The following is a 17255-nucleotide window of genomic DNA, read 5'->3' on the forward strand; positions in this document are numbered from 1 at the left end:
TATTTAATAATCGAATTTCTGACTCTTCTTAAGTATTTTAATTAGGACGATTTCGTAGTGGAGGCGGTTTCTAACTCTCTTCCTCTTTCTTAATTGTGTAAACAATATAGAAGACACAACTATATTATAAATGCATTCCAGTCAGATAAAAGAGATAGAATAAATTATTAATTGGCATATTTGTTCTCTATACTATACATTATATATTAAACACTATAAAATCATGTCTTACGTAAGTGATAATACAGTAGTTAATCTCGAGAATGGAGTTGGTTAATGAAAGATTAGGGGTAGGAGGCCCGATTAACTGTATACCGGCACGACTCTATTGTTAAAGGAAAAGTATGATGTACAGGGGCAAGCCACTACTAATTTGAAGTGAACAGAATATATTTGAAATTAAATTAATTAAAAATATGATCCAGGGGAAAGCAAAGTGCCACGTTTGCTCCTTGAAGATGCCCATGGAACAGGAATCATCAACTCACTAGATTTGCCCTTCTTATCCAGAGATAAGTCGATTGTTACTTATAATTGTTACTTTTCTTAATCAACATACTGTACTGTCCTAGTACAAGCTTTTTATGATATGATCTCATTAATCTCACATAATATTTTAACTATTCTTATTAAATTTCTCACTAAATACACATACAATACTATAGTTTAAGTTCGGATCAATATAATGCCAAATCAACGCACCTTCTGTCCTAACCAACTTCTCTCCACTAGGAATCAAATATAATACAAATCTAGGCAAGTTATGAAATTTAAAACAAATTTACAATATTAACCCAACAATAGAACGGTGTTTATGACGTGATTTTTATTGTTGAGTAAAACGTAAATTGTCGAAAAGACGGTTCCGAAATCCCTTCTGCAGAATCTCCATTAAATATCTTAATGGAGATGGAAGAAAGATTGATAAGAGTGGATGATTTTATAAACTTGATAAAAGAAATGGACATTACCGAGCAAGTTCTTCCAGAAAATAAATCCTCTAGAGAAGGATCCACATCATACGCCGTAGAATCCGCAGAAAAATGCGTACAGACGATGAATGTTCGCATTGACGATGAAGAAACGGTTGTAAAAAGATCAGAAAATGTCGTGAGATCATCCGTAGATGTGAATAAACAATCGAAAGAATCGATAAAATTAACGGCGAAGCCATCCATTGAAATCATAAAAGTCAGAATATGTATAAAAGAAAATAAAAATAAAATCGATTTAAAAGCATCAATCGAGGAATTAACAGATGAAGATAAACATCAGATAGAAACTTTAGTTAAATCGAGGAAAAAGCCTCCCGAAATAATTAAAAGGGCTGTTAAAAGGGCTTCAGAAATAAATACAAATAATACTCGATGTAACGCCGTCGAATCAAAATCATCGGAAATTTTTCAAAGCGAATGGATATCCGAGTCGTTTATGGATATAAAAGAAGATTCAGAAGTTAGAAAATCTCTTATTCAAATTTCCGAGAAAAATACAACGAAACTAGTAATCAACACTGCAATTTATTCGGAAGAAATAAATAAGATGGAAATTGCAAAACCTATCAGAAAAATTAATTTAGAAATCTTCCAAGAGAAGATTGAGTCTAAAGAAACTGAAGATCACGTTGAAAAAATCGAAACAAGTATTGCTGTAGCTTCAAAACCATCTCAAATAGCTCTTTCTCAATGTGTTTAGGCGAGGAGAAAACAATAGAAGATGAGGAAATGATTGAAGTATCTTTTTATTTGAAAATAAATCAATCAAATTGCTTTACCAATCATTTTTGTACCCATTTTGAATACATTTATCACGAAAGGATATTTAATTATTAATACAAACACGAGTAATAAAGAATTTAGGATTGTATTTCCGGGATCGATCGTGTTAAGTTGATATAATTAAGGATAAATACGGTTTAAAATATAACGTGAACGCTATCCGTGTAAAATCTCGTGTGTGTATTGGTGTGACAATGAGCGAAGCGCCCTTTATGCTTCGGTACCAATTGACCGAAGGGTGGACGTTGCTTCCGTCGGTTTCCCTGTTGAGGGTTCGCGCCTAGTCAACGGGTTGAACACGTGGAGAGTTTTCGTTATTTCCTTCGCGTGTCTAACGGTTAATTAAGCAAAAACAAACCATGGGCGATCTTCCAACGAAGAAGCCTTTCGGAAAGGTTTTCAATGTGAAATTATCCCTTATTTGAATGCTAAATACATAAGTTTTGATAGCAAAATTATAATGTTTTCTTATGTTTGTTTTAACGTTCAGCTGTTCTCAATTTAAAACCTTTACATAAAATGGAATAAATTAATTACTTTATATTACTGTTATAAAAAGGCAAGAACGACTTAATTTTGAGGGTAGAGATGAGTTTTTAAATGTAAGTGCCAATGACCCACCCTCTGTCTCCACACCCTCTCGAGCTACGTACTCCAAAATTTACAAGCATCAATGCCCCTTATATACAAGTTATTGCGCCAAGTTTGGTTTTTTAATCTTTATTTCATCGTGAGATATTAAATAAAATAAACACACAAACACCCATAGAATATTTTCTTCTTTTCTTTTGACTTTTCTTGTGTTCAAGGTCTGAAAAGATCGAGATTTACAAAGGATAAAATCAAAATAATATTATTTTTTTAATTTGTTAAATTTCTTTATAATTAATGCTTGAACATCTGTGCATCCCTGTACAGAATTTGTACACGTCAAATAATCAAATTGCACAAATGTTTTGTAAACATGTACTTCAACGTTGCGCTTAGGTAAGGCTCGGTTTCTTTGTTCTCCTTACGTTTTTTAGCTTATTTAATTCTAGATTTTACGCCGAATTACGAAAATATAATCGATTTAGAATATTATAGACAAGTTTTTCTGTAATTTACAGCTTGGCCTTGGGCGTATTCTTCGTGGATGCTCGTGAAATCCAAGAGTTGTTTAGCTTGATCGATGACGATTATCTACGTGAATTAGTAAAAAATGCCGAATTAGAGGTCCAAAAACTGCACGAAATTGAAAGCAAAGGTAAAATTAATCCAATAAATATTATTTTGTATGATTTATTTTCGTTTGGGATAATTCAGATTAAGAATTCGCTCCAGTTCCTCTTCAACCTTGTTGGATTATAATACGCGATTATTCTTTAATATTTATTTAAAATAAATATTTAATATTTATTTAAAATATTCGAGAAAATTTATTAATCTCTTTCTATTGTTTACAGCAAAATATTTGAATCCTTACATTATTTCTGCTGAAGGAAGGCATCAATTAAAAACGTGTCCGGCGTATAAACGTAACGATGTTCAAACCATGCTTGAAATTATGACACGTGATATAGTTTCCAGGTAGATAGATTCGTATATTATATTCATTTATAGTATTTAAATTCTAATGAAATGCCTCGTATAATATTGTCTTTATTACTTTCCCTACTCTGTTATATATATAACGAGGGAAAAGTATGGCGATCGGTCAAAAAAAATGACTCCCAGATTTTTCATTTTTGGACCTAGAGCACTTTGAAACGTGGAGAAATGCAAAACGTTGAGGTTTTTTCCTGTATGTACGGATGTTAATGTGTGTGGGTGTGTGGGGGGCACGATTTTGTTCACCCTGTTTGAAGCTTAATAACTCTGTGCCCTTTGTCGAAAATTTCTGAAATTTTGCAAAGAGGTTTGTGTATTAAAGGGATTGATACTATTAAATTTTGGTGTCTAAAGATCGACGGGGTGAGAAGTTAAAGGGGATGATGTGTATCTTCGGTATGTCGGACTTAATGACGATTTTACTCGTTATTAACCCTTACAATTTCTTTTATAAAACCCACCCCTAACTCAAAATTAAGCTTTTTGCCATTTTATAACAGTTAAAAATATAAAAGGTGTTTTTAAATTAAAATATCATAAAATATAGCTCCCCCATACACACACAGTTTTAAATGATGGCAGGAAAGTTAAGTAACTCATTGCTGGATATTTTCTTTTAATTTTAAACTAGACTAACATAAATTCCCGTATTTCATATTAAAAAAACTATTGTTTATTTTGTTAAGATATGATTTAGATCAATCCGAGATAAATTTACTACGGCAATATCCCCTTAAAGATAAGGAAATCACCAAGCAACTACAGGAGCAATGTGTGGACAACAGACCAGTCGAATGCACCAATACAGAGTACCCTACAATCGATGGAAGTTGCAACCATTTAGACAGGCCAAACGAAGGAAGAACCTTCTCCTGTTTCGATCGTTTATTACCTCCCGATTATGACGATGGTAAGAAAATATGTAATTTTGGATTAATTAAATAAACTACTAATAAATATTTTACATTCGAGGTGTTAGTTCGCCGAGGGTTTGTAAAGGATGCCCCACGCCTGAACCCAGAGTCATAACTTTAAAAGTTCACAGAACACTTCATGGTAAACTTAGCTATACCCGTACTGCAATGCTTTCGGGTTTCGGACAGTTTCTCTCTCACGACATGCAATTTAACACTCAACCTGGATCGGGTAAAGCGAAACATTTTAGTAAATTTAATTAATTTAATAAATACATTCAATAAAAACACGTTTATTTATCTAAATAGATACCTTTACTGCAATTGAATGCTGTGAAGGTCCTCCTATTCACGAGGCTTGTTTTCCTCTTGCAATTCCTCCGAACGATCCCGATTTTTCAGATATTACTTGCATGAATTTTGTACGGGATGCCCAATGTGAAACTTGTAATTTAGGTAAATATTATTGTATAATTTTAAAATGTTATGCTATTATTACTCTATTGACCCATTGACAGGTTACAGAGAACAGATGAATTCTTTAACTCCTGCAATCGATTGTTCTCAAGTGTACGACACAGAATTAAATCGATCTAGAAGACTAAGAAGATTGGATGGAAGTGGTAATTATAATAATTATTTCAATTTTCCATTATTTAGAATTGTTTCTATGATTTGGAGGCTTTTTTTTTTTGCCCATTGCGGGTTTAGATGAAACCCACATCTGGCCGTTAACATTGTCACATTAACGTTTACGGTCATTTTCATTTATTTATTGTAATTCTCCTTCCATCTGTTTGAATTTCTCATAGGTGTGGGCCCTTCTATCTGTTTCAAGCATGACTAAATATAAAATATAAAACCACCATTAGAACACCTCTATACAGCCCCATCTTTTCAGGAACATTTTGAACAAAAATGCGTACGAAATAACCTTCAAACAACGGCAATTTTTGTGTTGATATCAGTGTCCGTCGTTTACAGGTTTAACTGTATAATTGCGGGGAATCTGAGAGAGGTCGAATCATTAACCGTTTTCAGGATGCTAATACATTAAAAACCCCAAAACAGCTTTAAAAAACTCTCGTCAGTAGTCGTTGTTTGGAGTTCTTACTGTACAGTATTTGAAATTATTCCATATACATGTGTACAGTATCTGTTATTTTCTGTTAAAGGTAAGCTAGCATCTAGAATGACACCAGTAGGAGAATTTCCATCGGTTGATCCGGATCCAGCCAATCAATGCGAACCATTCCAGTGTTTACTAACAGGTAAATTAAATATATTTACTAATAGAATTGATTTGAAAAATAATTTATTGATATTTTGAAATATTTCATATACAAAACAATTAAAATTGTAATGTAATATCAAAAGGATGAGTATAAAGAAAAATTCTCTAAAAACATCCTGTATGATAATTACCTATTAAACAATTAAATATACTAAATTCACTGACAGAAATCGAGTTTGGTCTCTAGTCAATTGCATGCAGAACACTTCACATAGGAAGAGGAGCATTGAATGTAAAAGTCCACAAAAACTTCCGATTCCAACAGGTCAAATTCACAGAAATAAAACAGACTAAAAGCTATACAACAGATTGCTTTCAATGCCAACAACACAGTTGAATGGAAAACACACATCTAAAGTAACAAACGCGTGTGTGCCAATATTCAAACATTCGTTTGGAGTTATAAATCGGGCGCATACCAGATTAAAACACCAGCAAAGAGAAACGATGTTGTGTTGTAAGGCGCGTGTATGGTTCAGCATTGCAATCAATGTCCAAATAATTTTATTGGTGCACCAAGACATTGAACACCATCGGGAGTTGCACCACGTTTACCCATCGCTTCCTGGCTCCATAACAAATAACACAGAAGTGTCTGGATCACAAGAGAATTCATTAAATCTTCTATAGAGAGATTGACTCTTAATAATTAAAGGACTCTCGATTATAGTTACAATTTTCTTCCAATTGTATCCATTGTATGTTAATATAATAAAACATAAAGCCGTATTTCATTTGAAACGGGCTCGATTATCGTATTAAAACCGATTTGTCAGGCAGCTCACCCTATTATAATATAGATTTGTATGGTTATTTTACTAACTAAATTTGCAAATTATATTTTATCTAATACTTTTTTTTGCCGAAGGAGATTTTAGGTCAGACCAAAACCCCCTTTTAACATCGTTGCATATCGTCTTTCACCGTCTACACAATTTAATTGCAGAAAAATTGAAACAAATGAATCCACATTGGGACGATGAAACCATATATCAAGAAGCGAGGTACTACAGTAGATTTGGTTGAAATGTCAGTAAATTTTATGTATTTAAAAATTAATTTCAAATTTAATTTCCAGAAAAATTGTTATTTGTATATTCCAACATATCGTCTATCACGAATTTCTTCCAGAAATTCTCGGATCACGCTACACACTTCTCAGTAGAATCAATGAAGAGAACACCGAATACGATCCTTCTGTGCCATTCAAAATATATAATGAATTCGCTGGTTGTGCTTACAGACTCCATTCCATAGTACCTGATAAAATCTTCTTGGTTACTGAAGATGGAACAACTGAAGAAATATTATTAGGAGATGCCTTTTTCAATACGAAATATGTACTCGAACGAGGGATTGAAGACGTAATAAGGGGAGCAACTAAACACCCACAAGAGAACTTCGATCGTTTATTAGTACATTCATTGACAAAATATTTATACAGAACAAATATCTCGAATTTAGGATTGGATCTTGCATCAATCAATATACAACGAGGAAGAGATCACGGTCTACGTCCTTATACAGAATACGTTTATCTTCTAAACGGAGTAAAAATAAAAGAATTTTCAGATTTAACTAAATATGATCTAATGGATAAGTCTACTGTAAATAAATTAAAAGAAGTGTACCAATGGTAAGCATGCCACGCCGGTATACCGGTTGATCTATCGCTTCTAGTTAATGATAATTGAGATTTAAACAATGGGAAGTTTTAAATTGTGTATAATTTAATTATTTCAGTGTGGAATGCATCGATCTTTTTACGGGTCTTGCTTGTGAAAAACGTGTGGATGATGCCACAGTTGGACGTACAACAGCCACAATTATTGGCCTACAATTTTTTCGTTTGAAATTTGGATGCAGACATTTCTGCGGACATAAAGGATATCTAAAATCAGGTACTGATTAATAATTAAAGGATGCTATTAAATTTTGAGTGGGAGCTGTATGACTTTTAAGGCCGACGACGTATCTAGGCCCCAATCTTTATTGTGGCAATGCATAATTGTTGGATCAGTATAAATTTAATATAATATGAAAAAGTACTTAATAAATTCTGTTTAAAATAATTATAATTATTTTCTTTTTTATTAGAGCGGCAGGCAGCATGTATTAAAAATATTAAACTCAGTCACATACTTTGTTACGTTCTTAACATTACTAAAATAGAAGAAAATGTATTTAGAGGAGGGTAAGTAATTTTCATTTTCATTTCCTGATATAATTAATTAATGTAAACAATGAGAATTTGTTAATGTTTACGGCCTAATTGTGGATTTCTCGTGAATACATCTGTGAAATGACTGCGTGCCTTCTTACACAGTCTTCTCGAACATCCTGTATTCTAAACAATACAATTGTTTGTGACTTCTTTTCCTACTTTATATCTAACCTAACATATATATAAAGTGATTTTTGGTTAAGTTTGATATAATAGGGCAAGTGTTCTGATAAAAATGAATGATTTCCGGGAGGAATTTTCTACGGAAATTGGTTCCCGTTTAGGTTAATAAACACGTAAATAAAAACCCGGAAAACCCACGACGTTCGGTGGTTTCATCCACTGGGCAACTACGTGGAATTTTCCGGGTTTCTTGCGTGTGTAACACCCTAAATAGGGACTAATTTCCAATAAAAAAAATCCTAAAAAACTTTTTTTTCTGAATTTAGATTTAAAGCATTTGAAATTCAATTTTTAAAATTATTTATTTATTTATTTTTGTAGAAGTCCCACCATAAATTGCCATGATATCCCTCCGTTGGATCTTTCAGCGTGGAAGGAGGATTAAAATTTAAGAAGAAATATTCAATTTTCTTTATGTCGTTGTTAAAAATTAATGATGAATTCTTATTAAAGATAGAAAATAATTTGTTTTACTGTTATAATACATTATTAAAATAATAAAGCTTTTAACAACTGAATATGTGATTCTTCTTAAGCATTTTAATTAGGACGATTTCGTGGTGGAGGCGATTTCCTTCTAGCTCTTCTCCCCTGTAAATAATATAGAAGAGACAACCAAATTATAAATGCATTCCAGTACCTTTCGACCCTTCCTGTATAAAGTGATACTTTATCCACACTCATTATGGACTCGAAAGATCCTGATAGGGAATGCATAAGTACCAAATTCAGTACCACCGCCATTGATATTACTTTGTTTCTTCTTAAATTAATAGTTGCTTGCCCCTGTTAATCATACTTTTAACAATAGAGTGGTGCATGTCATCTATCTAACTCCTTTCGAAGGAAGATTTTGAATTGAAATAACGTGACTTAAACGATTTAAAAGGCACAAAGAGGGTAATAATGAAAGAATTTTAAAGTAGAAACGTGGTTAATAAATCTTATAATGATGATTTTTGTGGTATTGTATGTTAAGATTTCAAAAGTGGGCACTGAGATAGTCTTTTGGGTAGACAAGTGATTTCCCTTTTACAGAATTTAAAGGTTCGAAGCAAACAAGTTTATTTCTTCTTCAAAATATAAAGGCGAATTGTTTTTTCTTGCATTTTACATGGCTGATGTATTGAAAGCGTGAGTTTATAGATTCAGTTTAAAATAAAGGTGTTAGTGAGCCTCAACAAAAATGTATTGCACGATCGATTGCAACGTCTAATTCAACCAAATAAATGCTTTAATTGAGATCTTTGCTTGTAAATTAACCGATAAAGTAATGAAATTATATTTTAGCAAATAATTTCTAATAAAAATCACTCGAAATTTCGACATAAAAACAGCTGTTATGGTTCCATATCGAGATTTTATAAACAGCTGTTTCCAATTAGAAAAACATATACGAAACATAAAATGAAACAAATTATTATTTAATTTTAAAATTAAAAAATTTAAAATATTACAATTACCCACTTTGTTCTAATATTTGTCTAAATTAGTATTTAATGATGGTTTTTTGTTTAAAAATTATAACTCTAAAACTGTTTAATTAAACTAATAAATTCTATACTTTATCATCAAAAATTTATAATAATTTTTGTTTTTTCGAATCAAATTATTTGTTAAATTTATTCATAAACACCTGAACACTTGTGTAGAGAACACCTACATTTGTGACTACTATTTGTATATAATCAAATAGCACAAATGCTGATGGGTCTGTGAACATGTACTTCAACATTGCGCTTAGGTAAGGCTCGGTTTCTTTGTTCTCCTTACGTTTTTAGCTTATTTAATTCTAGATTTTACGCCGAATTACGAAAATATAATCGATTTAGAATATTATAGATAAGTTTTTCTGTAATTTACAGCTTGGCCTTGGGCGTATTCTTTGTCTCCGCTCGTGAAATCGAAGAGTTGTTTAGCTTGATCGACGACGATTATCTACGTGAATTAGTAAGAAATGCCGAATTAGAGGTCCAAAAATTGCGTGAAATTGAAAGTAAAGGTAAAATAATTTTGTTAGGATATTATTTTATATATTTCATTTTAAAAGTTTTCTTTTTTCGTTCGGGATTTATCTGTAAACTGTTAGTCCATAAAGGAATAGCCGAATGGATAAAACCGTTGAACTCTGGTGATTAATCGCGGGTTTGCGCCTCACCAACAGCGTGCCTAACACGTAAATAAGAAAAAAATAGGAGCCAGTTTTCCTAAAACATAATAAGTCCTTCTTGAGGTACCTCTTTCGCAGATCGCTCGTGTGGTTTACTTATTTTATCAATTGAGTTCCCTCTCCATTACGCCTCGACTACCTGGGCATCCGTTCATCTATGACTGGGTATAATCGGAGCCGTTTTAATCATTGAGCGTACTAGACAAATGTCTATGGCCCGAGAAATGGGCAGCCCACGGTCCTGGATTTAAAAAGAGGGGACTAATATCGTTTTAGAAAAATGGAGCCGTGTACTGCTGTCTAGTATCTACCGTATCTGGGTCATGCTGTTAGCTGTGGTGGAATTAAAAAATAAAATTGAAGTGCCAGAGGGTGTATGACAGAATAGGCTAGAAGTCGTGGATATTTTGTGTTTGTCGACAATAGAATTTTAAGACCCGTTGGGATTAGAAAAAGGGCAACCCAGACAAAAATGATTGAGATACATAAACACACGTGGGCGATCTGCTAAAGAAGTAATGCATCCCGAGAGGATTCTCTACGAAAAACTTTCTTATTTAAGTGTTAAATACGTGAAGAAAACTAGAAAAACTCCACGTTGTCAGCTGATTAACCCCGCGATTCTAGTGTTATCTACTCGGCATTAATGCCTAAAATATCAATATACGAAACTTATCTTTTCGTTGTTTACAGCAAAATACTTGAATCCTTACATTATTTCTGCCGAAGAGAGGAGTCAGTTAAAAACATGTTCAAAATATCAACGTAACCATGTTCAAGCCATGTTCGAAATAATGACACGTGATATAGTTGCCAGGTAAGTTCATGTACGAGGGAAATCGTAATTAAAGAGTGAGTGTTCGCGGCTCTCTGCACACAAAGAGAACAGCTGTGCCAAATTTCGCCCTAGCCACCGAATTTTAAATTAAATTCTCCCCGAAAAAATTGAAACCTCACGCTCCGAGCAACACGTATACAAAATTTGATTGAGATTTGTCAAATAGTTTTTCTACAAAGAGCCCAAAACACTTGCTCTTTAATTACGATCGCCCTTTATTTCATTCATTTCAATTAAATAAATAAATTATTTAATAAAATAACTCATCCTAGACTGCAATTTCTTACTAACTAAACACACTCAAGCAAACCTTTAAATATGCAGCCGTATTTATTAAATTCTAACGTTTTCGGTCATATTCAATGACCTTTCTCAAGAAAAAACAGAAAAAATCGAACTCCGAACTTGAATTAACGATACAAGCGCTTTGGAACGTTTTTTTAAAAATAATATTCTACTGGAATAACGCCATCTCTACATAACGGTTGTCATTATATAACCACATTAGCTATTAGAACGTTAAAACTATGACGTTCAGGATATAAAATAAAAATAAAAATACAGACATAAAATACCAAACATACACAATGTGTTTAGCAAATAAATTAAATTAAGAATTTCTGCCCTTAAGTAAGTTGCCGCTGTCCATCGTTCTTGACTTTATAATATACTTGCTCGCCAGGCTGCCGATACTTTGCTTGAATCTCGGAAGTTGATAGCTAATCCTTTTTGGCTTGCTTTGCAGATATGCCAGGCTTCCGCGTACCGGAGGTGCTTTTTGTCGCGAACTATTTGTATTAATCTGGCTCGGTCCCATTCAGCTTTGACCTCTTGGCGGTCAGCTAAGACGTAAGTCGCCAGCGCTGTGCACGGTTGTTCGCTTCTTATGTTTCTCTGGTGTTCTGCCATCCTTTCTTTGAGGGATCTTCCGGTAGCTCCGATGTAGAACATCATATTCTGCCTCCGCGTGTCTGTAACGGGGATTCTGTAGACCCCTGGAAGAGCGTTCTTGTCTACGCTATCTTTATCTGCCCTTAGCAATTGATAAATAGTAGGATTCCTTTTGTATATTATTCTCTTCTTCGTAGCTGCTCCTATCCGCCTATAGACACTGCTCAGTGAGGCCTTATATTCCATCATTGTGAACTCTTCTGTATTTTGTACGTTTCGCACCTTGCTACTTGTCTTACTTTGGTTAGTAATAGCTTTAATATTAACCCCATACCTCTTAGCCATTTTATTGATATAACACAGCTCTTCGTTTCTGTCTTGGATACTGCTGCAGTGTGAGTAAGCTCGTGCGATGAGCGCCCGGAATGCAGCTAGTTTGTAAGTTGGCGGGTCGTGCGAATTCCATGGGATAAATATCGGGTTGTACGTAGGCTTTCTGTATACTTTAGTGCGAAAATCCCCTTTGCTGTCAAGTTGTATAGATAAATCCAGAAAGTGTATGCGCTTATCACTTTCTTGCTCGAGTTCAATCGTTAGAATTTAATAAATACGGCTGCATATTTAAAGGTTTGCTTGAGTGTGTTTAGTTAATAAAATAAAATTATAAATTCTGATTAAATGGCCGATGTAATAATGCCTTTATTTTATTTTGGGCATATTTAAATTGGTTTTAAACGAGTATTAAAACTACTTTTGTTTATTTTGTTAAGATATGATTTAGATCCAACCGATATAAATCTGTTACGGGAATATCCTCTGAAGAATAACGAAATCACCAAACGACTATGTGAAAGATGTGTGGACAACAGACCAGTCGAATGCACCAATACAAAGTACCCTACAATCGATGGAAGTTGCAACCATTTAGATAGGCCAAACGAAGGAAGAACCTTCTCCTGTTTCGATCGTTTATTACTTCCCGATTATGGCGATTGTAAGATTAATTAATTAATCCAAAATTACATATTAACTACTAATAAATATTGTATATTCGAGGTGTTAGTTCGCCGAGAGTTTGTAGAGGATGCCCCACGCCGGAACCCAGAACTATAAGTTTAGCAGTTCACAGAGTTGCAGCTCGTGGTAAACTTAGTTCTACTTACACTGCGATACTTTCGATTTTCGGACAGTTCATCACTCACGACATAGAATTTACCGCTCAACCTGAATCGGGTAAGCAAAATACTTCATTGTAATTAGAAATATCTGTTTATAATATTTAATAAAGACAACAGGATGGTGTCGAAGCAATCAAGGGCCGTCACTACCAACTCCTCGGGATTTTTCGTGGACATTTCCGTTCCAGATAAGTTGAGCCCCGTTCCTCATTATTCGAACACCCCTGTTGAGGATCCTACCTACGGTGGGCCTGAAAAAAGGGCCCCTTATTGCAATAAGGCGTAGAGAGATTAAATAAAGAAACGTTTTTCATTTATAACAGAGACTGTTAGTACATTCGATTGCTGTGAAGATCCTCCTCCAAACGAAAATTGTTTTCCTATCAAATTTGCTCCAAATGATCCCGATTTTCAGGGTATTACGTGCAGGAATTTCGTGCGAAATGCCAGATGTACAACTTGCAGTTTAGGTAATATTTTTTTAAAAATATTATTGTCTAATTTAAAAATATCATCCTGTTATCACTCCATTGGCAGGTTGGAGAGAACAGATGAATACAAAGACTCTGGCACCCGATTGTTCTAATGTATATGGTGTCGAATTAAATGAGTCTAGAGCATTAAGAAGATTAGATGGAAGTGGTAATTATAATAATAATTTAACTTCCTAATAATTAATTATAAAAACTAAATATAAAATCTCTAATTCAATAAAAACGGGACCTTATAATTCCATACATTTGTAAGATTTTCATCTCTTTATTCTAACGCTCTTTCCATGTGTTTATTGCTTCTAGTGTAGCATGTAAAACCTAAAATGATATCATGATATGAAAAGAATTTTAGTTAATTTATCATTTCGCTTAGTTATTTGTAAAGTTTCTGTAACTGCCTAGTCTCTTTCCACCCAAACTGTATATTCAGCACATACTGTGTATGTGTGCTGAATATACAGGTAGGGTGGAAAGACACTAGGCATTAACAAATCGCTATAATTTCTATATTTTTAATGCAAGAATAATGAGAATTATTCTATTTGTACCTTATTAAATGAAAATACCGATTCAGTAATGCGTTTGCTGCATCCGTGTTTTCGGGCCCTCTTTTTGCCACTGTGCGTGCAACCTCTCATTAATTGTCCACACACCGGTTCTGGAATTATAGAATTCCATTGATTAGTGTACAGTACATACTCTGCGTGCATGTAAATCAAATTTTATTATTATTGCATTGTTATTATAAGGCAATAATAACAATAAGATTTACAAAAAGCTAATATTTGTTTTGTCTTAATAAGAATTTTTAACAACTTATCATGTTTTAGAGATATTACATATGCATGTGTACAGTAAATGTTAATTTGTCTTCTGTATATTAATTGAAGGTAAGCTAGCATCTAGAATGACACCAGTAGGAGAACTTCCATTGACTAATACGGATCCAACACCTGATCAATGCATATCAGATTATTTACGTTTCCTAACAGGTACTGTATATGTAAACTAAATATATTTCATAATAAAAAATATATTTCAAAATGTAAAATAATTAAAATTGACATCACACAGAATTTTTTAGGATTCATTATATGCATGAATCCTAAAAAAAGAACACTAAAGACCGTACACAATATAAACCATGCCTTTCAACACTACGAAATTCCTACGTATTGCATTATACACAAACTTACCAGCATGTAAAACAATACAATATTGACACAGAACAAACAAAAAGACTGTCCTTTGCATCCCATATAGAAAACTATATGGGATGCAAAGGACAACCTTTACTCTTGGATTCAGTTATTCTGCAACAAATACCCACAGATTAGAACTTATAAAAGATTGGATTGTGGTTCCCTGTTGATGGGGGCTCTAAGACAATTGCCCATTTTGCTCATAGAATAAACATGCCACTGAAAGTTACACAAGTATAAATAAAACACCATTAAACAGTTCATAAAAGATACCAGTTTTAGGCCAGGAGGAGTTCAACAGTAGGCATTCTAACGATTTTAATAATAAAACTTTAAACTTTTATTTATTTAAAATTATTTGTTTTTTCTTTTTTAATTGCTGAAGGTGATTTTAGATCAAGCCAAAACCCTCTTTTAACTTCGTTGCAAATAGTCTTTCTCAGGCTACACAATAAAATTGCGGAAAAACTAAAGCAAATTAACCAACATTGGAACGATGAAACCATATATCAAGAAGCGAGGTACTACAGTAGATTTGGTTGAAATGTCAGTAAACATTTATGTATTTAAAAAATTAATTTCAAATTTAATTTCCAGAAAAATTGTTATTTGTATGTATCTGCGCATTATATATTACGAATACATCCCAACAATTATTGGACCACGCTATACACTTCTCAATAGAATCAATGAAGAGAATACCGAATACGATCCTTCGGTGCCATTTAAATTATTTAATGATTTCGCTGGTTGTGCTTTCAGACTTCATTCTACAGTTCCCGATCCAATCTTCTTAGTTACCGAAGATGGAACAATGGAAGAAATACAGCTAAGAGATAACTTTTGCATTAATGATTATATACTTAATCGAGGGATCGAAGACATTTTAAGAGGGTCGACTAAACAACCAGAAGAGAAATTTGATCGTTTATTAGTACAGTCGCTGACAACATTTTTATATAGAGTAAATAATTCGAGAATAGGATTGGATCTTGCTTCAATGAATATACAAAGAGGAAGAGATCAGGGTCTACCTCCTTACATAAAATATCTATCTTTTCTATACGGAATCAAAATTGAGAAATTTTCAGATTTAGCCAAATGTGGTTTAATGGATTACTCCACTGTGAAGATATTGCAAGAAGTTTACCAATGGTAAGTGGTGGTTTATACCATGCTATAACTATTTAATAATATATTAATTGAATAGTATAATTATGCATAATTTAATTACTTTAGCGTGGAATGTATCGATTTTTTCACGGGTTTGGTTTGCGAAAAACGTTTGGAAAATGCCACAGTTGGACGTACAGCAGCCACAATTATTGGTCTACAATTTTTTCGTTTTAAATTTGGATGGAGACATTACTGCGGACATAAGAATTGTCTAAAACCGGGTACATTTATTAATTAATTCAATAATTAAATAAATATCTAATTATTNTGCAAAAGAGTTTTTAATACATTTATTCATTTGAAAAGTTCATTAAACTTCGTAACACTTGTAAGGAAATAAAAGTTTAAAGTGACGTTCGCAAATTAATACTGAATTTATAGCGATTTTCGTCGCTAAATTTATAACAATAATGAATTTTATTATATTTTCAATAATTTTTTCTGCATTAATCGTGATTCCGGCATTTAATTGTTTTCCCTTTCTATTTTCTATTCAATTAAATTGATAACATTAAAACGCGTTGTCATTTTTCTCCATTAATTTTTTGTATTAATTTTTTAACTCATGAATACATTATGACCTTTTTTAATCTTAGTTTCCAATTGAGAATTTTAACTAAGTAGATTAAAGTTTTTTAACCAATTATTTTAGATGATTAAATTACAATTAGCAGTTTATTCTTTATCATATTTATAATAGTCTTCTTTTAAACAGTAATCTAGAATATTTTCTGTTGTTATTTTTTTATTAATAATCAAAATTGACCTTTATCTTTTCTCCGTTGAGATTTTACCATTCAGATTGGACTTAGGATAAATTCGTCAATGTATCAATGCTTTAGAAGACTTACAAGTTCTTGAAGAAAAGCACCTTTTACCTCACAAACTTTCACATTTCGAGAAATTTGAATCAAAACAAACAATCAGAGATTTTTAACAAAAATCTAGAATGTAAGTAAACTATTCTTTCTATTCTCTACTGAACAGACTTCTTAAATAAAAGTTGAATTAACTCCCTAAGGAATAAGGGAATCAATGATAGAAGAAGACAATGACTCACTTGTTAGGGAAATTATGTTGTAGGAAGTATGGAATGAAGATGAAGACACTCGTACCAGTATCTTTAAAATTTCAGATTATAAATATTAGCGATAAGCACGAAGAAAAATCATTACTTCTTGCATTTAGAATATATCTTTGAGTGTACAGAATGAACGTTCTAGAAAGAAAACGTAATTTGAAGAAGAACAGTTTCCAAAAGAAGACAAAAATAATACGTGACATTTTATATAAATCGATTAAAGATACAAGAAACATATTACA

General features: G+C 32.8%; 1 protein-coding gene across 1 annotated transcript; it reads left to right on the forward strand.

Annotated features, from left to right (window-relative positions):
- The first annotated feature begins 2727 nt into the window (after positions 1–2727).
- LOC111623628 lies at positions 2728–16170 on the forward strand. The gene is made up of 23 exons (XM_023366286.1): positions 2728–2765; positions 2888–3024; positions 3224–3347; positions 4055–4278; positions 4341–4514; positions 4592–4738; positions 4801–4905; positions 5458–5553; positions 6445–6580; positions 6655–7212; positions 7320–7477; positions 7674–7770; positions 8305–8337; positions 9849–9985; positions 10847–10970; positions 12653–12876; positions 12939–13115; positions 13384–13530; positions 13598–13702; positions 14445–14546; positions 15142–15277; positions 15354–15911; positions 15996–16170. Exons 1-23 carry the CDS (start codon positions 2743–2745, stop codon positions 16168–16170), a joined length of 3897 nt encoding a protein of 1298 aa, XP_023222054.1. The 5' UTR covers positions 2728–2742.
- The last annotated feature ends 1085 nt before the right edge of the window (positions 16171–17255 follow it).

This window comes from Centruroides sculpturatus, unplaced genomic scaffold (assembly GCF_000671375.1).
Source record: "Centruroides sculpturatus isolate CEXI.00-Female unplaced genomic scaffold, Cexi_2.0 scaffold425, whole genome shotgun sequence".
In the NCBI taxonomy this organism is placed as follows: Eukaryota; Metazoa; Arthropoda; class Arachnida; order Scorpiones; family Buthidae; genus Centruroides; species Centruroides sculpturatus.

What these genes read in the sequence shown, in the direction of transcription:
- LOC111623628 (XM_023366286.1), top strand. Translation starts at nt 2,743, where the DNA reads ATGTACTTCAACGTTGCGCTTAG. An exon ending in TTATTTACGTTTCCTAACAG is followed by an intron (nt 14,547 to 15,141) that starts GTACTGTATATG and finishes TAATTGCTGAAG; the next exon opens with GTGATTTTAGATCAAGCCAA. An exon ending in ACCATATATCAAGAAGCGAG is followed by an intron (nt 15,278 to 15,353) that starts GTACTACAGTAG and finishes TTTAATTTCCAG; the next exon opens with AAAAATTGTTATTTGTATGT.